Genomic DNA, 22946 nt, shown 5'->3' on the forward strand with positions numbered 1-22946 from the left:
CGCCTTTCATTGTCAGTTAGACGCTCTATCATCACTATACCTCCTTAATTGCGGAGCCCTCTTCTACGTTGTTGTGGCTATCACAACGTTTAACTTGCAATGTTGTAGCGTATTTGTTTTTCCTTTTATTACAACTGTGCCATAGAGACACGTACGATTCAGTGGGGATTTTAGCATAAATCTTGTTCGGGCAAACCTTTTTTAGATGCATGCCAGCAAAGCCACTACACAACACAACACCAAACAATAAATTCATTGGTGTAACGGCAGTCTAGCTCTTCCTCCTCCTCGGACGAAGAGAGGAGAGAAGGATCGGAGGACCAATATGCAGCGTGGTAATTTTCCATGAATTTAATTAACACAAAGACAAGATACTGACAAACTAATACAAAACAACAAACGACCGTGAAGCTACAAACAAAAGTGCAATACACAAGCTACTAACGTTAGACATAGACACTATACAAAATAACAAACGAACTAACCGTCACAGTCCTAGCTGGTGCAGACAAAACACAAAGACAGGAAACAACCACCCACAATCCCCAACACAAAACAAGCCACCCATATATGATTCTCAATCAGGGACAACGATTGACAGCTGTCTCTGATTGAGAACCATATTAGGCTGAACACAGAAACAGACGAACTAGACACACAACATAGAATTCCCACCCAGCTCACGTCCTGACCAACACTAAACAAGCAAAACACATAAGAACTCTGGTCAGGACGTTACAATTAGGCCCACAAACTGTTAGGGCCTACAGAAAGCTGTCCCAACAGCAGAGTCCCAACAACAGTCCCAACACCTTACCACTGCAAAACCCTGGCTATCAGCGGAGCCTTGTCTGGAAACAAAACAGTTCATTCAGCCTCATTTACTGCCTTAAAAAGAACATAGCTGATATGGCTGACTAGCTTAAACAAATGTGGTTTCTACCAAATGATTAGGGTGAGGCACATGGTCTACGAACAGCTTACTACACAACATACACTTAGTATTATTTTCTTGGCTACAAGTATACATACAGTATCACCCTGGCATATTACATCATTTATGCAGCAGCATACAAGACATTTCTGGACTCACCTTGTTGTGCTGTGCTCACTTAAACAGGACGGTGGCGCGACGGTGCTTCTTTTGGGCTCTAGAAAGAGGACCGAAATCACGACTTGAAATGTCTAACCCAGATGACGATGGGCCAAATGTGCGTCGCCTCATGGGTCTCCCGGTCACAGCCGGCTGTAACACGGCCTGGGATCGAAACCGTGGCTGCAGTGGCGCCTTACCACTCATTTTTGAATTAGCGATTTCCAACTTGTTGTGTAATGTTTATGTCTAATGGCCGATGAGCACCGATACGTTTTATCTATCATTTCTCTTCATGTGACAATGATTGAAAAGAATTTGCCAGTAGATTGCTAACTCCATGCATGAAGACGACTGCTTGTCTAGCTTGCTAGCTAAGATTTTGAAAGTATGATGTTGACATGATCAGTCCAATCAAAGCTACGGTAGATATAACGTGATTTGATGTAATTTTATCTGTGGCCAATGACCATGAGCCTTCTTGGATGGGCACTTCTAATGTAAGTCTATGGCAGCACCCAAGGGGCTTGAGTTTTCGAGCTCTACCCATAGATTTTGCAGTGACATAGTGTCCCCATGAGTGACAGAACACTGAGCCAATTACGGCACAACTAAAGAACATTACCAACCCCAACGCTCCGTATTTTCCTCTGGCTGCCCCACCACCACAGAAAGCACTGAGCTAGGCTGAAACGCCTCCATTTGGAGATACTTTACTCAAGAAAGCAAAAAAGATATCGTGTTTGTTTGCGGCTTTATTAACTCAAAGATTACATTTTTATTTTTTTTACATTGTTTGCAAACTGATATGTGATACGTATTAATGGCAACATAACATGAAAAACAGGCGAGACTCTGCTGGAAAGCTTCCTCACCCCTCACTGTCTGTGACTGGCATACAGTAGATGTAAAGTACTCTGCAACTACACCGTACACATTGAAAGCTACGAAGATCATAAGCACATACAGCGTGCCCAGGGAAATACACCCAGTCATAACAGTGGGATCTATCTATCCATGTCCTCCCATGCTCTCAGTCAGAGGGAGGGAATGAATGAGGTAGTGCTAAATCTTCTCATCCTGTGTCTTTACGATGATTTGGCCCTTGAATAGATGATAGAAAATAGATGATTATACCCATTAAAGGTTGAGCTTGGTGGGTTCTTTGAGCTTGATGGGTTGGTTGGTCTTTACCTGTGGAGGATAGAAATAACAGAAATAGCATGGTGTGCAGTTTTCACCACTGGTTGGAACCCCTGTGGTCTCCAATTAGATGGTTCGAGATGCCTCCATAGCCTGTTGTGGTGGTGGTGGTGGGATGATTCCCAGACACATTCCATAGGAAATGAAGGGTCCTGTCGCCTGTGGGGGCGTAAAGACCATGCCTGACACAGCGTCTGTCTCCTGAGGGTACGCTTTGAACCCCCTGTTTACTGAGGACCCCCACTTGGGTCGCTTCCTGTCCCACAGGGTCCCCCTGTCCCACTTTGATCATCTCCAGATCCTACTCCCTCTGACCACCCACCCCATCTGCACTCATCTTCCAGTGTCTTGAGTGTCTCGTGCCCGGTCTTCATGGACACACCAAGTCATTGAGACATTATTGTGTATCACATGACCATTTCCTAATCTTAGAGCTTGTGATTGCTGAGGCAACCATTATTACATACCCGCCAGATAAATATACATCTTATATGATATATGATATATTGTGTCTGAGTGAGTTTTCATAAGTATCCTTTCTGATCCCTTTTGTATAGTTTCAGGCTATTCTGCCCATCCTTCTCAGACTGTTCATATTGTATGGAGCCAACCACTGTGCTGAAGACCTAACCCTGATCTTTTCTGTGTTGTGCTCTGTTGTTTTGTTTGTTTTGCAGTGGTGCAAAAGGTTGACAATGTGTCTGAAGGTATTGAGAGCTATGGAGGGAAGATCATTGCTGTGGAAACAGACTTGAAAAAGCTAGGTGAGTTTCACCCCTACCTACCACATGGTCACAGCAGTATGGAGCAGATACGCTAGCCAGTTGACCATACAGTATCCCTTGTACTATGGGGCTACGCATTATCTTGAATACATCAAATGAATCAGAATAGCTGTTTTTAGAAACATTCATCATTGAGAGAAGTGTAACTTCATCCAACTCTCAGTTACAAAGTCCACGTCAATTTCATCCCATGTTCCCAGATGACCAGACTGGCGAGAAGTCGGAGAACACCACCACAGAAATCCAGGCCTTTAAGAACAACATCTGGGCTCTGCAGAGGCAGCTGTCCGAGGTGGCTGAAAGGAGCAGTAGTAACCGGGCAGCCCTGGGTCGTCTGCAGGATGCTGGCCAGGACATGCAAGGCAGCCAGGGCTCCATCCAGGGTCTGCTGGATGCCAACACAGCCATGCTGAGGTCCGTCAACGGCACCTTGCGGGCCTACGGCGGCACCATGGAGGGTCTTCAGGACGACACGGCTCGGCTGCAGACGGAGCTTCAGGAGCAGGTTCGGCAGCAGAGCCAGGCCAAGTTCAGCATCGGGAATCTCAACCTCACCCAGGCCCAACAAAGGGGCCTGATCTTGGCTTTGCAGAGGTCAGTGGACGACACCAGCCAGGCCATCCAGAAGATCCGCAATGACTTCCAGAGCATAGAGCAGACGGCCAGGCAGACTAAGTCGGACGCTGATTGGCTGCGGGAGAAGGTGCAGAACCTCCAGGTGCTGGCCTCCAACGCCTCTGTCCTGGCCAAGGCCAACAACGACATTCTGGAGGACGTGGGTTCTCAGCTGGCCTCGCTGTCCGGACAGCTGCAGAACACCTCCAGCCTGGCGGAGAACCACGACCAGACCCTCAGGGAGATCATGGACCAGCAGAGGGACCATGACAACCTCACCTCCTCCAAGTTCGACCAGCTGGAGATACGCCTGGACGAGTCGGAGGGGAGCATCGACCGTGTGACGGGCAACATCAGCTTTACAACCCAACTCCTGGGCGCCATCAATCTCAACCTCAACGAGCTGCGCACCTGCGCTGAAACAGTGGGACGCCACTCCGACTACCTGGCTGACCTGAACTCCACGGTTTTGGACGTGAGGTCGGACACCACCACACTGAGGTCGCAGCAGGACGACCTGGCGGCCCGCCTCGACAAGGAGGTCACCAGCCTCTCCATAGTCATGGAGGAGATGAAACTGGTGGACAGCAAGCACTCACAGCTAATCACCAACTTCACCATTCTCCAGGGTGAGGGCACACACTAAATAGTAGCTTTTTATTTTGTTCACGTAGAAGTGTGTTGTAAACAGTATACCGTTGAACAGACACGTTTCAAAAGAATACATATTGGTTCTTGTTTCAGGTCCACCTGGTCCCAAAGGCCCGCGGGGAGACAAAGGACCCCAGGGAGCGGCCGGTCAGGCCGGTCAGAAGGGGGAGAAAGGGGATAAAGGTGGGCCTGGGGTGCAGGGGCTCCGTGGAGAGAAGGGATCTCCAGGACCACTGGGACTAACAGGTTCCAGAGGTCAACAAGGCTCACGGGGCAACCCAGGTTCAAAGGGCTCCCGAGGGTCAGGCGGCAGGGCAGGACCTCCGGGGGCGAAGGGTGAGCCAGGAACGGCTGGGCTCCTTGGGAGAGACGGACAGCCCGGTCCTCAGGGGCCCCAGGGCCCGCCGGGAGACCTAGGACAGGTGGGGCCAGCTGGGGTACAGGGACCCAGGGGAGCGATGGGGCCTGTGGGGGCCCCAGGGCCACCTGGACTACCAGGACATCCTGCCCGACCTGCAGCAGTAGCAGCAGTGCCTTTGGCCTATGTCTCTCTGAAGAGTGACTTCCCCGCCCCTACAGTGTTGGCCCCAGGTAAGACTCACTCATAATACTCTTTATACACCATTAATATCTCTGTATCACTCTGTCAACACCATCTATGAGTTGACAGGACATGAGCTAATTGGTGATAGTTTGACAATATAACCATATTAACTTCAGGTTGTCCTCATGAGTGGGTTGGCTTCAGAGACAAATGCTACCACTTCTCCAGGGAGCTGCACAACTTTGACGATGCAAAGAAAAGCTGTGATGCCCAGACTGCGTCAATGGTGATCATTAACGACATAGCTGAACAGGTGACAGTGCTTATAAGCCTTTTGTAATACAATCTGTTTGAACAGTCATAAAATGAGTGACATTACTGACATCATGTTTACTTTTTTCCCCCTCAGAAATGGCTGCAGAAGCAAACCTCTGGAAAGGGCTACTTCTGGATGGGTCTGACAGATAGGGAGAAGGAGAATGTTTGGCACTGGCTGGATGGAACTGAACCTGCCTTCACGTGAGTATAGTACCTCAGTGACCAGACTGATCCATGTGAGACCTCGCATTGACATCAATGTGTGACTGAAGGGAAGGTGTCTGAAGTTCGGTTTCAGTCCTCACTGAATTTGTATCTATAGCTGGAAGGAATTCAGTGTGTGAGTGCCCTCTGCTGTGTGGTTGTAGGAAGTGGAAGCCGGGCCAGCCAGACAACTGGAGCCACGGGCATGAGAGAGGAGAGGACTGCGCAGGCCTCATCCACGAAGGACTGTGGAATGATTTCTTCTGTGAAGATCTCATCAGCTACATCTGCGAGAAAGCCATGGAGAGCTGTGAGTATCCGTCTGTCTGTCTCGTCGTGTGTCTGTTTGTCTGTCTCTGAAGTTTTCTATCCGCATCGGTTTTTCTGTCTAAGTTATATTGTTTGCATTCAAAAATATTTGTATAATCTATACGTAATATCATTTTCTACAGCAAAAACTCCAGGGTTATAGCACCCTCTGGGGAAGAAGAAAAAGAAGCACGGTTGAGTCAGAGGCGGTGTGGTGAGCAGCATTATGTTCCACCCACAAGTGTAACTAGCCCTCTGACACACGTTTGCATGGATATGCTGTATGGAGAGAGACGAGGGACAAACTGCACATGCCTGAATCGGGACTAAGGCTGCATTCACTGAGCTTTCCCCCTCTAGTGGCCAGATTCAGCTATCCTCCAAAGTGAATCCAGACCATTACTTCCACCATTTGCATTACAACAACATGACAATCAAGAGTTGAGAGGATCCATATTGTTTTTACATAACGACCCAAGTAATTGACTCGTAGATTGGTCTCGTTGTTTTTTAATGCTGTTTTTTTTTGGTACGACTTTAAGTCCATTTATATCTGATTATCTGAATGTATATTTTCGTATTGCATTTTTTTTTTTTTCCAATGTAGATCATTATTTTAGCAGTGCCAATGGGAATCACCATGGTGCCTTTCACGGTTTAAAGTCTAGTTCCACAATTATGTAAGGTGCAAAATGATGCGCAATAAAAAGCTAGGAAATGTCGCTGATATGCTATCCTTGAGGAACACCAGTCCTTTCTCAAAACCTCAAGAACTGTCTAGCTATATATATAACTACGTTATTATACACATGGATTTGAATAAATGATGTATTTACACATAACAGTCAGAAAGTCTGCTTGGTTGTATAAGTCAAGATTGCACAAGTGTACGTGTTAGTGTTTCTTTACGGTACTGTATGTTTGCTTATGGCGCCTGTGTCGTTGTATGAGTGTGAACTTTCCACAAAGTAGCAATAGTCTGTGGTCACGTTCCAGGCTGACTACATTGCAAACGTTGCATTGCATCAACCAATGGTTGCGTGCGACGCCCCCCAAAATGCAGCAGCAGCACATATAGAAATAGGAAGAATAGAACGGGCTTGGAACCTTTAACCCTGGCAATTTGACTGATGAACTCATGGGTAAACTCGCAATGGCCGCCTGGTATTGTGATGCCATAATTGTCATGGTAATTTAAAATGTTAATTCAAATGATGTTAACTGATGTGGCTCATGCGATGGAATGTATTTTTTTGTAACGTCAGTTTAGTTTGAATCAGCAAATCACAGCACATCCTGCTTTTACTTCCTGCTCTGCTCCTATGTGTACACTCACAATGGCCGCCAGTCCACCCATTATGCCATCATTGACTTGAACGAGGACACCCCGTTCTGGTCATTCTATTTATATGGCAGCACATGTGATCAGGAGTAACGATGGTGAGGAGAAAATGTGGGTCTAAATTTTTTTAAATAAAAATGTTTTTACTATTCTAATGGTTATTACGGGGACCGTGGTCATTTGCCTGGCCATTACAGCATCCCACAATTCCATGACCATCACAACCCTACTGGTCGTGTTCCAGGATGACTACATTGCAGGCATTGCCTTACATCAACCAATGCCACGTCATCGACTGAGCAGTCAGGTTGCTACATCACATGACGTGGTTATGACGTGGCTGCTGAACACCTATCCGGGTGTTGTGAGTTCTGGCAGTGCAATGTAGTCCGCCTGGAACGCAGCACGTCTGTTTTACTGGAGCTCCTACCAGAGGTCTCATTTGCCTTTATGGTGGCAGGAAGTTGATTCCATCCTCGGATCCATGATACTGTACTGTATCTTCACACGTACATTTGTGACTGGAAAAACAATAATAGTCCAGTCATTTTTGACATTGAATTTGATTGTTTCTTTCCTCCTTGTCTAGCCCTGATTCATAGCATGATGTTGATTCATTCAGCACACTGTAGCACAGGGCTGGGTATCGCAGTGCATACAATTAGATGACCCCACTCCCAATCTATCCTTTCGGCTGCACAGAAGATTGAAACGATCTGACACAGTGGCACCTTTTAGTAGAGGGAATCTAACGCTAACTACCAGCACATTACCAACAAGGACAATGGCTCCTGAACACAGATTTTTAAACTTAAAGAACAAAACACTGACTAACTGAAGACTGTGAGTGCTCAGATGTAATGTATCTCGTATCTTTTCTACGTGTCTCCTATGTTGTCTTGAACTTTCAAAAGAAAGCGCTTTTCTGCAAAGATTCAACCTTGTTTTAGATGTACACTTGTAAATACATTTGACTGAGCTCTTGGTAAACATTAAAGCAACATGGAGAGAACATTTGAGCTGAGCAAAGCAACACATACTTTTTTTGTTTAGTCTAAGCTACACCTAAAGTACTAATAACATTCAATGCAAGTGTTTTACTGTTCAAAACCATAGAATTGCCAACCATGTGATATGTGAATAAATGAAGTAATTCTTCAAATGATCCGATCTGTGCATAAAATAACCTACTAACGGTGGCGTTTCACATTTCATTGTTTACAAAATAAAGTACAACACACATACTCCGAGGAAGCAGCATATTTATTGTCGAGGTATAATACGTCTAATGCAGAACTTTTTCTCTTTTTTGAGCTTCCGCCTAGTCATTGTTGCAACATGCTTACTTATGTATAAAATCACTGTGGTGGAAAACGCTTAAAAAATGTATTTCCAATTTAAAAGAAGAGACAAAAACCAGCTCAGGGGCCTCATCCCTCCTTTCATACATATCACCCGTCCCTGGTTCCCTCGAACTCCCTGTATGTTGCACTGATGGGGGGTTCAGTATGTATCTGCTGTGTGGTTGACCCAATGCACAGCAAGCGCCTTCCAATATTGTACTGTTGCAGCTGAGAGCAGGTAATCAGTGCAGTATGCTATCAGGTTGCAGAGGTTTAGGACAGCATGATGTGGCCATGCTGCCTAGTGGATTCAGTGCTCTCTCTCTCTCTCTCTCTCTCTCTGGGGCTCTAGCTATCTGCACTGGCACAGTGTTCCAGTTTTGAGATGATGATGATTATACAAGCTATAGATTGTACTTATTCCCTTTTCCACATGAATGACTATTCCGCTGACTACTCCTGTTCTGTGATGATTCTTCTGGTTGACTGATGTCTGTTCGTGATGATTCCGATGAAGGTTATTCCTGTTGGGTAATGATTCGTCTTGTATTTAATCCAGTTGGGTTATTGTGGTGAATGTCATAATCCGGTTTCCCTGATTATTACTTGGTTAATCCCGTGATGTCGGTAGTGGTCTGACTCGCCCGGTCGCTTGCGTTGCAGTGTGGAGAACTTGGGCTCGCTGTTCCAAAACGAACGCCAGGTGCTGGACGGTGAGGCGGCTCTACTCGTCCTTCTCCACTATGATCTCCCCAAGAAGAACCTTTCTCCTCTGACGGAGCATGTGGAAAAAGAGCTGTGGGAACACTAGGAGAGAGACAGAGATTTTACCCACCAATCTAAACAATTATCCAGTCCAGATCAATATTTGAACAAAAAGCCTTCAAAGAGAGAAAGGCACTTAACCATCAAACACTGGGTCCTACTACTTATCCAAAACAACCCAAACCATCCCCCAAATACCCCAAACAATCCAAATTAACAACAGCAAACTACTGAACTCCTGAACAATTCTACTTGTCAAAACAAGAGACAACCAACACCCATGAGTAACTAACATCCACCTATAGGCTGAACATCCAAATGCGCTGTGCGTAGCTGCTTACATGGGATGTAGGAGAGCATAACGATGAGGAGGAAGTAGTAGTAGTCGAAGGAGACGTTATACTTGTTGGGGAGCCTCATGGACAACATTCCGGTTTTGCGAACGAACGGCAGAGCAGCGTAAATAGTCAGGAGTTCTCCGGCCACTCCGAGAGGGTACATGATGATAAACATATTGTATCTGACAGGGAGAGGATAGTCATCAATAACACAAACACACAGAGGCATGCACACGCGCACACATACACACACACACACTTCAGCTTAAGGGCCGTGCAGCAAAGAACAACAAAAAAACTCAACTTCACACTACGTTGGAATGCATACCCTGCAAATTGAAGGGGGGAAATGTATGCCATCTTGAAAAAGTGTCTTGTAGCATTTGCCAATGAATTAGGCCAATAAATGGCTGATTACCATAGTGACGGCTGACATGTTTTTAGTATCTATTCTTGTTCTGAGAAATGAAGGCTATTCCATGCGAGAAATTGTCAAGAAACTGAAGATTTCGTACAACACTGTGTACTACTTCCTTCACAGAACAGCGCAAACTGGCTCTAACCAAGAAGGCCAGCATCCCGGAGTCGCCTCTTCACTGTTGACGTTGAGAGTGGTGTTTTGCGGGTACTATTTAATGAAGCTGCCAGTTGAGGACTTGTGAGGCATCTGTTTCTCAAACTATACACTCTAATGTACTTGTCCTCTTACTCAGTTGTGCACCGGGGCTTCCCACTCCTCTTTCTATTCTGGTTAGGGCCAGTTTGCGCTGTTCTGTGAAGGGAGTAGTACACAGCGTTGTACGAGATCATCAGTTTCTTGGCAATTTCTCACATGGAACAGCCTTAATTTCTCAGAACAAGAATAGACTAACGAGTTTCAGAAGAAAGTTCTTTGTTTCTGGCCATTTTGAGCGTGTCATCGAACCCACAAATGCTGATGCTCCAGATATTCAACTAGTTTGAAGAAGGCCAGTTTTATTGCTTCTTTAAACAGGACAACAGTTTTCAGCTGTGCTAACATAATTGCAGAAGGGTTTTCTAATGATCAATTAGCCTTTTAAAATGATAAACTTGGATTAGCTAACACAACGTGCCATTGGAACACAGGAGTGATGGTTGCTGATTATAGTCCTCTCTACACCTATGTAGATATTCCATAAAAAATATGCCGTTTCCAGCTACAATAGTCATTTACAACATTAGCAATGTCTACTTTGTATTTCTGATCAATTTTATGTTATTTTAATGGACAGAAAATTGCTTTTCTTTCAAAAACAAGGACATTTCTAAGTGACCCCAAACGTTTGAACAGTAGTGTATAACAAATCAAATCAAGCTTTATTTATACAGCACATTTCAGACATTTACAGGAAAAAACAAATAAAATAATGAAAATAAAAGCTGAAAATGTACTACACAACAAACATAAGATAAAAAAACTAAAGAATGAAACAAACTGAACAAATTAAAAGCACCCTAAGGAAAAGCAAAGCTAAAAATATGTTTTAACATCTCTTTTAAACATGTCCACAGTTTCAGCCCCCCTCAGGTTCTCTGGCAGGCTATTCCAGAGGACGAGGGCATTATAACTAAAGACTGCCTCTCCATGCCTCTTGGTCCTAGGCTTTGGGGTAGTTAAAAGGCCAGTAACCAGAGGACCTGAGGGACCTACTGTGTACATAACTTAAAAGCATCTGACATGTATTGGGGTGCACAATCGTGGATTGATTTAAAAACCAATAGAATAATCTTTCAATTAATTCAAAAACTCACAGGCAGCTAGTGAAGAGACCTTAAACCCGGTGTAATGTGTGCTCTCTGTCTGGTCTTGGTCAGTATCTGTGCTGCAGCATTCTGTATGTTTGGCAGTTGACATATGGCTTTCTTGGGTAGACCAGATAGGAGAGCATTACAGAAGTCAAACCTTGTAATAAAAGCATGGATAAGTCTCTCTGCATCAGCCTGAGAGAGAAACGCCCCACCATGGCAATGTTCCTCAGGTGGTAAAAAGCTATTTTGGTCACATTCCTAATATGTGATTCGAAGTGGAGTTAAGAATCTAAAATAACACTTAGGTTTTTTACCTGGTGTTTTATCTTTATTACCTGTGAATTAAAATGTGTGGCTAGATTCACTCTCTGTGCTTTGGCTCCAACAATAAGTACCTCGGTCTTGTCTTGATTTAGCCAGAGGAAGTTGTGAGCCATCCAAGTATTTAAATACTAATACAGTCTACTAATTTATCCAAGGAGCTAAAATCCTCTGATGACATAGAGATGTAAAGTTGTGTATCGTCTGCATAGCAGCTACTGTGCTTTCTGATAACGCTGCCGAGGGGTAACACATATAAGTTGTTCAGTACCAGACCCACAATTGAAACTTGTGGAACGCCACATGTGATATGTATTATCTCTGAGTTATGTTCACCAAGGGTGACAAAAAAAACTCTCGACCGGTTAAATAGATCCTAAACCAATTTAGAACTGGACCGGAGAGGCCAACCCAACTCTCCAGAAGGACATTATGGTCAACAGTGTTGACTGCAGCACTTAAATCTAATAGTACAAGGACAGAGAGCTGTTTGGCATCTGTGTTGGCTCTAAGATCATTTATCACTCCAACTAAGGCTGTCTCTGTGCTGTGGTGGGCCCGAAAACCAGATTGGAAGTTTTCAAAAATACAGTTGGCACTTAAAAAACGATTTAGCTGTTTGAACACCAACAGGTCTGAATGCCAACCAAATGATCAGCTTAATTAACAATTTTCTAAGTGTTTTAACATTACTGGATTTCTGCACATCATTATTCAAAATGTACAGGGGGCCGTTTCCCGGACAAAGGTTATGCCTAGCCCTGGACTAAAAAGCACTTACAATGGAGATTCTCCACTGAGCTTGGTTTTCAGTCCAGAACTAGGCTTAATACGTATCCAGGAAACCGTGCCACAGTGTTAAATATTGGTTAATAAACAACCCAGAAAGGAAGGATTAATATACGGCTAATTACACTACTGTATTCCATTTCAAAAGTGAACAAAAATGTATGGGGGATTAAAACGAGTCGGTTATCAAAGGAGAGGGATCTATATATGTGGTGATGTTGGTGCGTAAGAATCCCTGATTTACTCAAGAACGTGGTGGCGGCTCGGGGGAGCATCTTGGCGGATGTGAGTGAAATGTTGGGCGAGCATTCCATTCCCAAAACAGATGGTCTTAAAAACAGGAGCAGCTGAACATGAGCCCCTCTTCCCGCCCACTGGGGGACCTGGCTGCCCCCCTCCCCTCCCCTCCCCTCCCTGCTTAAAGGAACCCTTGAGATCACTCAGAGGGGGACGGGGAATGGGGGTGGACGAGAGCGGAGGAAAACAGGGGTTACACTGACCGATCAAGACCGGTGAAGCAAACCCGCAAACCCAAGAGATTTGTCCTACATGTAAACAAACATACGGAATGTGCAGTACTGTGGTGACAGGAACAAGATCGGACTTGCTGAAGTCATTGGAAAAACTGCAGTCTCGTTGTCACTCACTGTCACCCAAACTCATAGCCAAAAAATGGGGTCGGTCGCAAATCTGATTTCTAGACATTCCGATTTCGAACGGAAAGCAGCAAGCTCTTAGCCATAGGACCCCAGGACTCTAGGTCGGTCAGATTGCTCCCCATGTGTGTAGTAGGCATTCTTCACCAGTGCTCACATTTCATCTGAGGGCCTTCATATTCTCATAGTCTCACCAGTGTTCCTGATAGTCCCACGTTATGTCACCGGTGTGCTGACAGCGGTGGTAAATAGAGTGTCGTGTATAATGATGAGCGTTGTGTATAATGACATACACATAAGAAATAGGTCTTTTTACTACAGTACTGCTTAGCTGTTGGACTGGGAGGTAACACCGACACCTAACCCCCTGTCACCGTCAGCTAATGCCATGTGTTACAGTAGTTGTGCATGTCTGAGATTGTGAATTGCAGACCTGGCTTCAAATAGTATTTGAAACCGTTTAAAATACTTGTGGCGTTCGCTTAAGCTTGCTTCGCGTGCCAGATAGGTTTGGGTTTGCACCTTTGGGACTATTCCATTGGAAGTCAGGGAAGCTTAATCAAGCACAGATAAAAGTCTTTGAAATGATTTGAAATAGTACTTGAACCCAGGTCTGGTGCAGTGGGTGAAAGACTCAAAATCAGTGGCGCTATGGTCGACACGAGCAGTGGGTCTGCATCAAAGAGGCGTGAAGGAATGTTGAAAGTAGGAGAGAAAAGATGACACCATCCTTACGTCATCCACATCTGGAAAGACAATAACAGCTTGACTCAGAGCTGAATATGAGGGGAAACCTTATTATCTCAGAGTACGAATGCTGATCTAGGATCACGTCCCCTGTCCATGTATTCTTATTCATTGTTGTTCTTATTCATCACTCCTACTCTGAGATGCTTCATCCATATGGCCCGAGAATAAATCCCAATCCCTGCACTGATGGTGTCGCCACCTTTTCTCCAATCTCTGATCTGTATGCTTATCGATGCCTGATCGCCTAGCACGTAATCCATTGGTTACCCACAACTGTCTTAGCCCATAAATCAAAGTGATAATGCCAGAGTACTAAGTGTTAGCAGTTAGGTCAGCCAACATCCATATTGAACGGGCTAATCAATAAACACAACACACTCATGCTGATCACATGCTGCCTGGCTATGAGCCAAGAGATACCTTATGCATGGCTATAGGCGAATACTGGGAAGCATACCAGGGGAAACGCCAATCAAACCAAACCGGCATGCACAGAACTGTAAGAGCACCGCAAACCCTAGCTCTTGTCCAGGGCGTTTACGTGCAGCTTTCTGATGCTGAGAAGGCTCTGCATCAGCAAGCCGCATGTAAACGCACTGAACCAGAGCTACCCAAACCCGGCCCTCCCATCCCCATCTCCACCTGGCCCATTTGATGAAGTACGGCAGGTGGTTGAGCAGATTGAATGTATAGTATGAATATCTGGTAATCTCTGTCAACGTCCAAACGACCAGGAAGAGGATTACACTTTCTTCGTTCTGGATCTTCCAGAAAGTCAACAGGGATAGGGACAAAACAAGGGAGGAGAAGCTAGTTAACAGTTAATGGGGTCCATGTTGTATAGTAGGATATTACTACAGTTGCGCTCCGGGGTGAAGTTTCCCCTACGTACAGATTTAGGATCAGCTTCCGGTCCCCCAATACTAAACTTAACAATTGGTGGGGAAAATGCTAAACTGATCCAAGATCAGTGTCTAGGGGCAACTTAACCTCACCCACTCCAAGGCATCTTAATGTAGACGGTAACCTGAGTTACAAAACACCTATTTGGTGATAAATGTGTTAGTCACCTGTTTGATGCTGTTGGTGATGAACCACACCATGAAGATTCGTGAACACACTTGAACCCCGGTCACAATTACAGAGGTCCTCACAATTCCTAGCGGGTCAGAACCGGGGAAATAAACATTGCTGTCAGAGCTAAGAGATACTCACATTATATGTTTGTTTGTTTTTGGTACTTTTACCCATTTTTCTCCCCAATTTCGTGATATCCAATTGGTGGTTACAGTCTTGTCCCATCGCTGCAACTCCCCTATGGACTCGGGAGAGGCGAAGGTCGAGAGCCGTGTGTCCTCCGAAACACGACCCTGCCAAGCCGCACTGCTTCTTGACACACTGCTCGCTTAACCCGGAAGCCAGCCGCACCAACGTGTCAGAGGAAACACCGTCCATCTGGCGACTGAGGTCAGCTTGTGGGCGCCCGGTCCGCCACAAGGAGTAGCTAGAGCGTGATGGGACAACAAAATCCCAGCCGGCCAAACCCTCCCCTAACCCGGACGACGCTGGGCCAATTGTGCGCCGCCTCATGGGTCTCCCAGTCACGGCCGGCTGTGACACAGCCTGGGATCGAACCCGAGTCTGTAGTGACGCCTTAGACCGCTGCGCTACTTGGGAGGCCCTCACATTACATGGTTGTTATTCAAGACAATACGTACCGATTGCACAGTGCCCCACCTGAAAGAAGATAACAAATCAGAATGAGTGAATCGCCTCTCCTCACTTCTTCTCTGCATCAAAGCTCTCAGCGTCAAAGTATTTAAAGCACACAGAGGGATCTTACCAGTAATTTCAACATTTGCCTATTTTCCCAACTGTCTTCGTTGAATACTTTGTTTGAATACGGCTGTATAGAGAACTATGCCAATATTCCAGAAACTCACCTCAACTAACGCAACTGTCTGGAAAAACTTGAGTGTCCTTGCTATACTTTTGTACAGACCCTTGTGTGTGCCTTTCTGGATGTAAAAGCGCATCATTGCCATAGCCAAAACCAGCCACCTGGAAAAGAAGATCAAATATTTATAACATCTGAATAACTGTATTTTACATTAGAGTGTGCACGAGAAGGACATAGATTACCGAATAGATACCACTTTGGAGTTACTGTATAAAAGTACACAGTTCAATCACTGTTTCCATAGTTAAGCTTTTAGCTTCTTCAGCGTCGTCTTTTTGACTTAGCCTACTTCCTTTCCAGGAAAATGTGAAACCATGTGAAATCATTTGCTTTCGGGAACACTTCACACGTGATCATATTTCACATGAAGTGCCGCGTGGATTTTCACATGTGATCACATAACCGTTTACGTGGATCACATTTTTCCACATGTGAATATTATTCACATGCGATTTCACACGTGATGCCCTGCAAACAAAAATGATTAGTTAGGATACACAAACAACCAGGGCTTTTAACATACAGTGTTTTCAATTGACATATTTGACAGACTTTGAAATACATGATTAAAATGTGTGTGTTTATTTATACAGTAATTATTATTTCACATTTGAACTAACAACCTCTTGGTTCACAGCATTCCGATCTCTTGCTGAGCCACCATGTCTGTGTCAATAACTGATTTCACCTGTATTCCTACACTTTGGACTTAAGTAAAGTAAATCTCAGCTTTGTTAAAAATACACTCAAGATAAACTATTATATTTATCATATTGAGGAGTAATGGTAATGAACGTGCAGAGGAATACTACAGACTGCGGCGCAACAGAAAGATCAGCCTACCCCAAATTCTGAGGTTATGAGTTCAAATCCCAAGTGGTCATGTCAAATGTGATCATACCGTCATTGATTAAAGATTTTGTACACTGTTTTAGCTGAACATCTTACCATTTACATTAAAACCCCCATATCATTTCATTCCCTTACAAAAAACCGTGACATTTTCATTAAATATGTTGACATGTATTAAATGTAGAGTTCACATGTTAACACCACCTTTTCACAGAGAACTCAGTAAAGAATAACATGTTTTCACCTCACATGTGAATTACAGATTCACATGTAGGTCGGGGCGATATGGACAAAATATCCTATCATAGTACTTTAATTAGACGGTATGACGGTATTTTGAATACTATAAGTAAAACATTTGCTTTATGAGTAGTGCGTGACCCTAGGGCGGCAACATATACATTTTATGTGATTTCAATGGGTCTTTCTCCATTCCGATTGTTTTATACTGTTCAATTCAACTTGAAACTCTAAATCTAAACATATGGAATTGCGTTAATATGTGAAAAACGGTTGACATTTATTTCACGAGATCGTGTTTTCACATGCTCAAATTTGTTGTTTATTTTTCCTGTAAGGCTTTTACAGTACTATCGTAAGCGAAAGCAGAATGGACGCCAACTAAACTTGTATGCCTTCTCATCACCCACTATAAGTCCCAAATGGCTCCCTATTCCACACATAGTGCACTACTTTTGACCAGGGCTCTAGTTAAAAGTAGTGTACTATGTAGGGAAAATGGTGCTATTTGGAACACATCCACCGCATCAGTTGGTGAAACAGGGAGCACCAAGTTCTTTCTACAGAGGAGATAATTGTCTCTAGCCTGGTACTGCACACACTAATCTGGCTATACATCAGTCACTACAGCAGAGCTATATGCCAGACAGAATGTAAACACAGAATTGTGGGAAAAGCTGTTCAGCTTGTCATCTCGCTGAACTAGCAGCAACCCCGCTACTGCCAAAACTACATTCAGGAAGAACTGAAGATTTTTTTTTTTTTTATCAAGCAAATCCCTGAACCATCACGTGCAGACACCATTTGTAGAGCACTATACTAATACAATACAATCTTTATTGGTCCATTACACACAGGATACAACAAAAATATGTAAGTTTTTGCTATCACAGTAATATGCCTAATTGGGCCTTGTGACCTTTATATGTTTGAATTAAAATCAATACTACATGTTTTACTATTTAATTGAAGATCCATTTTGAGGACCATTTAAAGCTAATTCTCTGTGGCTTTAGTCAAGGATAAAGATCAGGGTAAACAACAGAAAGGTGTGAGAGTTCTTGTACAGAACTTACACAGAAGATCGGGGGCCGTATGGATCAAGAGTCTCAGAGTAGGAGTGCTGATCTAGGATCAGGTCCTCCCTGTCCATGTAATCTTATTCAATGTGATCTAAAAGGCAAAACTGAACCTAAAATCGGCACTCCTTTACTCTGAGACGCTTGATAAATACCGCCCCTGTTTTTCACCATTTGCTTTTTAAACTACGCATGACCTGAGGGAAATGGTCTGTGGTGTCTTTACATTCACACGTCTACTAGGTCAGCAGTGTTATGGATCTCTGTCAAGGTGTGTCTGTGAAGGTTTATTCGTGGGTGTTGGCATACAGCTGTTCTCTTTTTCTCTAAAATGTGTAACTTTACAAAAATGTTTGTCATAGGATCACAATTCCGTACAGTATTAATGAGGCAAGCCAAAGTTGCATAGTTTCCTCAACCATATTCCATATTCCACTAAATTGAGCTAACTATTATTTTACAGACATTTTAAAACCCCCATTAGATCACACTTGGTCCCTTGATTCAGTATTCATGGCTAAATGGGCTCGTAGCAGGAATAGTCCCTGGACATTACACCGACATCCTCTAAGTGCCCGTGAGATACAGTACCAGTAAAAAGTTTGGACACATCTACTCATTCTAGGGTTTTTCTTTCTTTTTTCTATTTTCTACATTTTAGAATAATAGTGAAGACATCAAAACTGTGAAATAACACACCCTGGAATCATGTAGGAACCAAAAAAATGTTAAACAAATCAAAATGTATTTTCTATTTGAGATTCTTCAAAGTAGACACCCTGTGCCTTGATGACAGCTTTGAACACTCTTGGCATTCTCTCAACCATCTTCATGAGGTAGTCACCTGGAAAGCATTTAAATTAACAGGTGTGCCTTGTTAAAAGTTAATTTCTGGAATTTATTTTCTTCTTAATGCATTTGAGCCAATCAGTTGTGTTGTGACAAGGTAGGGGTGGTATACAGAAGATAGCCCTATTTGGTAAAAGACCAAGTCCATATTATGGCAAGAACAGCTCAAATAAGCAAAAAGAAACAACAGTCCATCATTACTTTAAGACATGAAGGTCAGTCAAAGCGGAACATTTCCAGAACTTTGAAAGTTTATTCAATTGCAGTCGCAAAAACCATCAAGCGCTATGATGAAACTGGCATGAGGACCGCCACAGGAAAGGAAGACCCAGAGTTACATCTGCTGCAGAGGAAAAGTTCATTAGAGTTAACTGCACCTCAGATTGCAGCCCAAATAAATTCTTCACAGAGTTCAAGTAACACACACATCTCAACATCAACTGTTCAGAGCAGACTGTGTGAATCAGGCCTTCATGGTCAAATTGCTGCAAAGAAACCACCACTAAAGGACACCAATAAGAAGAAGAGACTTGCTTGGGCCAAGAAACACAAGCAATGGACATTAGACCGGTGAAAATGTGTCCTTTCGTCTGATGAGTCCAAATTTTAGATTTTTGGTTTTGACTGCCATGTCTTTGTGAGCCGCAAAGTAGGTGAACGGATGATCTCCCCATGTGTGCTTCCCACCGTGAAGCATGAAGGAGAAGGTGTGATGGTGTGGTGGTGCTTTGCTGGTGACACTGTCATGATTTATTTAAAATTCAAGGCACACTTCACCAGCATGGCTACCAGAGCATTCTGCAGCAATATGCCATCCCATCTGGCTTGCGCTTAGTGGGACTATCATTTGTTTTTCAACAGGACAATGACCCAACACACCTCCAGGCTGTGTAAGGGCTATTTGACCAAGGAGAGTGATGGAGTGCTGCATCAGATGACCTGGCCTCCACAATCACCCGACCTCAACCCAATTGAGATGGTTTGGGATGAGTAGGACCGCAGAGTCAAGGAAAAGCAGCCAACAAGTGCTCAGCATTTGTGGGAACTCCTTCAACACTTGGAAAAGCATTCCTCATGAAGCTGGTTGAAAGAATGCCAAGAGTGTGCAAAGCTGTCATCGAGGCAAAGGGTGGCTACTTTGAAGAATATAAAATATATTTTGATTTGTTTAACACTTTTTGGGTTACTACATGATTCCGTTTGTGTTATTTCATAGTTTGGATGTCCTCACTATTATTCTACAATGTAGATAAATAAACAACAAAGAAAAACCCTTGAATGAGTAGGTGAGTCCAAACTTTTGACTGGTACTGTATGTTACTTGTAAATCACAGTTTATGTGACATTTTATAGTGTACCTTGAGGTTAACTCAAACCTTGTCAGGGATAGGTGAGAGATACACTACTGCTACAGTCTGTTATACAGGAACGGTACTGTTAAACCAGGTTGAAAACCAGACCTGGTACTGTTGTAGCTACCGTTGTAGCCTAGTGGCTACCATTATAGCCTAGTGGCTACCGTTCACCGTTTGACCTCAGGTGGTTGGTCGGTCAGGTGCACAAGCTGTGGACAAGTGTTTGCCTATATTGCAAAGGTTTGCCTAACTCTTATTTGATTACATGGAAAACTCTACATTATCTGCTTCCAACCACAAGCCGCTTTAAAAAGAAACAGCGGTTTACCAGGGAAGAGGTGCATTACTTGGGAGTCTATTCCTATTTTATTGTAAATATATTTTCTCTCAGTCTCAGCACAATAATTTATTCGGGTTTGTTTGACGCTAATTACATTAACTGGGTTTAGGACTTGCAAAACGGTTCAGTTACTAACAGTTACTATCATATAAGGATTGTTGAATAATGTGGGTGTAGGTTGGTGCTATCATACGGAGCGAAGGGACAAAAAAAGAACCGTTCGAATGCAATAGTCAATATTTTAACAGCTCTTTGAATGTTTGAATCAAAAGTTTGGTATCTGTTTACTCTGTATGAGGGAGATCAGGTACAGGGGCTTATAACCAACCACCTCTTGGTCATTGTGAACAAAAGTCTAGACAACTGAACTTAGTTTTCACACCTTCATGTAATTCCAAAATACCCATTATGCGTAGAACAGACAATAAACTACATTGAGTGGAAGTGGAGATCACTGAGTGAAAGTGGATCCAATATATCCTTAAAATGCGCATTTTATGCATATCTCCAAAAAGGAGAATTCCTCGTTAAAGTGGCTCATCAGACCAATGCAGATTCATTTAAGACACCATCAACAGATTAATAAATGATTGAAAACTTGGCAACCAATAAAGTAAGTTCGTTTAGTGAGTTCACTAAAATAACTAAGAACACTAGAGTAAAACAATTGCGTCGTCGCGCCCGCGCGGTTTAAAACGCATACAATTGCAGTTATAAAAATATGCCAATTGCGCATTTCATTCTCCGAGATCGGAGCTCCAGTGTCAGCGCTCCGGCTATACTTATCACTGCAACACTGCAAGGTAAGGCTGGGTATGACGCTGACATCGTGTAATCGACCGTATTTGGACAGACTGAACTCCCGCCTGGTGCCGCACTTCCACCGCCGTTATTTAAAATGTAAAAAAAGATAGTCATATTGATTATTTGAGAATTGTCTTCTTGGAACCCTTTCATTTCAAGTCCCTTACTTTTATTTTGCTGACTGCAACTGAATGAGACACTTGCAGTGTCAGAGACACCACGGACCTATAAACAGCAACACACGCTTGCTCACAGCAACACACGCTTGCTCACAGCGCTCTGGTGCATAGCGAAGTTTTCAGGGAGTGGCTACTTCATAATCAGCTATAGGGTAGAATTATCCACATACCCGGCCGTCATGGCGATGTTGTAAAATGTAAGCCATGCGACAGCGATTGCACTTTTCGTTCTCTTCTTGTTGTTGTTATCCTTCTCCTCAACCGAGCCGTCCTCCTCCATGGACGCCATGGTACCGGGGACAGAGTGGGAAAGTCAGAAACGGTGCACGAGCGCAGCTGACAGCTGGGACTGGGAGCAGCAGGGGCATCCGTCAATGTACCCACGGCACCCCTCTCGCGGGACTATTGCTGCAACAAGTGCGTGGTGGCATGTCCCTAAGAAAAGTCCCGCTGTCAATGAGTCATTCAATCAAGCATTTGCCCCGGTAGTGGCACTGCCTTCGTTAGTTACATTTTATTTAACTGTAACGGTTCATGAATTCTTGACTATAATCATTTCACTTGGATATTAGGGTAATGATAGTTATACAAGTAGTTTTGTACCCTGATGAACAATGGCGGTCAAAATTGATAACCATACATATGATGTCATCCTAATCCTCTATGCCTTTAATATTCGAGTGCTCTAAACTATAAATACTCACCATTTAAATAGCTCCAGTTTATTTTAAGTGTGCATAAATACGAAATAGATAGCCATCTTGGGCATTCAACATCTCTAAGGCCTCAACGTCACTAACCAGTGCTTGACTTGGGCAGGAAAAATCCGTACTGGCGCCTAAAATGTTCTACTGCTTGAGCTCCTGTTCCTCTTATAGAATATTAGCTCAAAAGTATTGTGGAGCTCCTGCACCTAAATATAAACAGTACCGACACCTGTTTCAGTCCAAGTCACTAACCCAAATGGTCCCCACTTGATGTTTAATTGTATTTCAGAGCTCTTTCCAATTCCTTTGATCTCTTTCAGATTTACAGTAGGGTACTGCCCTCTGCCTGCAGGGGCTGGAAGGAGTTGCATTCAAAACGGCAAAGCTTTGACAATCCTGTTTTGAAAGGTGTTTGGACTGGGTTAAAAGGGTGGTGTTGTCCCAAGTTAAAGGGACAGTGTTGACCGGGGTTAAAGGGCCAGGGTTAGACTGGGTTAAAAGAACAACGTAGTTCTGGGTTAGTGGGACAGTGTTGGACTTTCTTAAAGGGGAAGTGTTGTAAGGTTAGTTAGGGGGTTGGTAGTTAGCGGGGTGGTGGTGGGCTAGACTAGGTGGGCAGTGTTGGCCTGGGTTGGGGTGGCAGTGTTGTGCTGGCCTGGGTTAGGGGGTAGTGTTGGTTTGGGTAAGGGGGCAGTGTTGTGCTGGGCTGGGTTAGGGGGTAGTCTTGGGCTGGGTAAGGGGCAGTGTTGGGCTGGGTAAGGGGGCAGTGTTGTGTTGGTCTGGGT

At 43.9% G+C, this 22946-nt stretch overlaps 2 protein-coding genes across 2 annotated transcripts in view; one reads left to right on the forward strand and one right to left on the reverse strand.

Annotated features, from left to right (window-relative positions):
- The window catches only part of LOC129822767 (collectin-12-like), a 45473-nt gene extending 39482 nt beyond the window's left edge, over nucleotides 1-5991 (forward strand). Inside the window, exons 4-10 of the mRNA XM_055881155.1 lie at nucleotides 2974-3060; nucleotides 3282-4325; nucleotides 4441-4938; nucleotides 5068-5204; nucleotides 5301-5410; nucleotides 5578-5723; nucleotides 5866-5991. Of these exons, the coding sequence (XP_055737130.1) occupies nucleotides 2974-3060; nucleotides 3282-4325; nucleotides 4441-4938; nucleotides 5068-5204; nucleotides 5301-5410; nucleotides 5578-5723; nucleotides 5866-5885 (2042 nt within the window). The 3' untranslated portion in view covers nucleotides 5886-5991. The remainder of the gene's footprint in view (nucleotides 1-2973; nucleotides 3061-3281; nucleotides 4326-4440; nucleotides 4939-5067; nucleotides 5205-5300; nucleotides 5411-5577; nucleotides 5724-5865) is intronic.
- A 2318-nt stretch (nucleotides 5992-8309) lies between these two features.
- Nucleotides 8310-21840, reverse strand: LOC129822768 (very-long-chain (3R)-3-hydroxyacyl-CoA dehydratase 1-like). Its single transcript, XM_055881156.1, has 7 exons — nucleotides 21625-21840; nucleotides 15740-15857; nucleotides 15515-15533; nucleotides 14867-14955; nucleotides 14439-14560; nucleotides 9514-9692; nucleotides 8310-9214 (listed from the first exon to the last, which is right to left on the reverse strand). Exons 1-7 carry the CDS (start codon nucleotides 21741-21743, stop codon nucleotides 9132-9134), a joined length of 729 nt encoding a protein of 242 aa, XP_055737131.1. The 5' UTR covers nucleotides 21744-21840; the 3' UTR covers nucleotides 8310-9131.
- Nucleotides 21841-22946: the final 1106 nt, after the last annotated feature.

This window comes from Salvelinus fontinalis, chromosome 25 (assembly GCF_029448725.1).
Source record: "Salvelinus fontinalis isolate EN_2023a chromosome 25, ASM2944872v1, whole genome shotgun sequence".
Lineage (NCBI taxonomy): Eukaryota > Metazoa > Chordata > Actinopteri > Salmoniformes > Salmonidae > Salvelinus > Salvelinus fontinalis.

What these genes read in the sequence shown, in the direction of transcription:
- LOC129822768 (XM_055881156.1), bottom strand. Translation starts at nt 21,743, where the DNA reads ATGGCGTCCATGGAGGAGGACGGCTCGGTTGAGGAGAAGGATAACAAC. An exon ending in AACATCGCCATGACGGCCGG is followed by an intron (nt 15,858 to 21,624) that starts GTATGTGGATAA and finishes CTTCTTTTCCAG; the next exon opens with GTGGCTGGTTTTGGCTATGG. An exon ending in TCACCAACAGCATCAAACAG is followed by an intron (nt 14,561 to 14,866) that starts GTGACTAACACA and finishes ACTTTCTGGAAG; the next exon opens with ATCCAGAACGAAGAAAGTGT.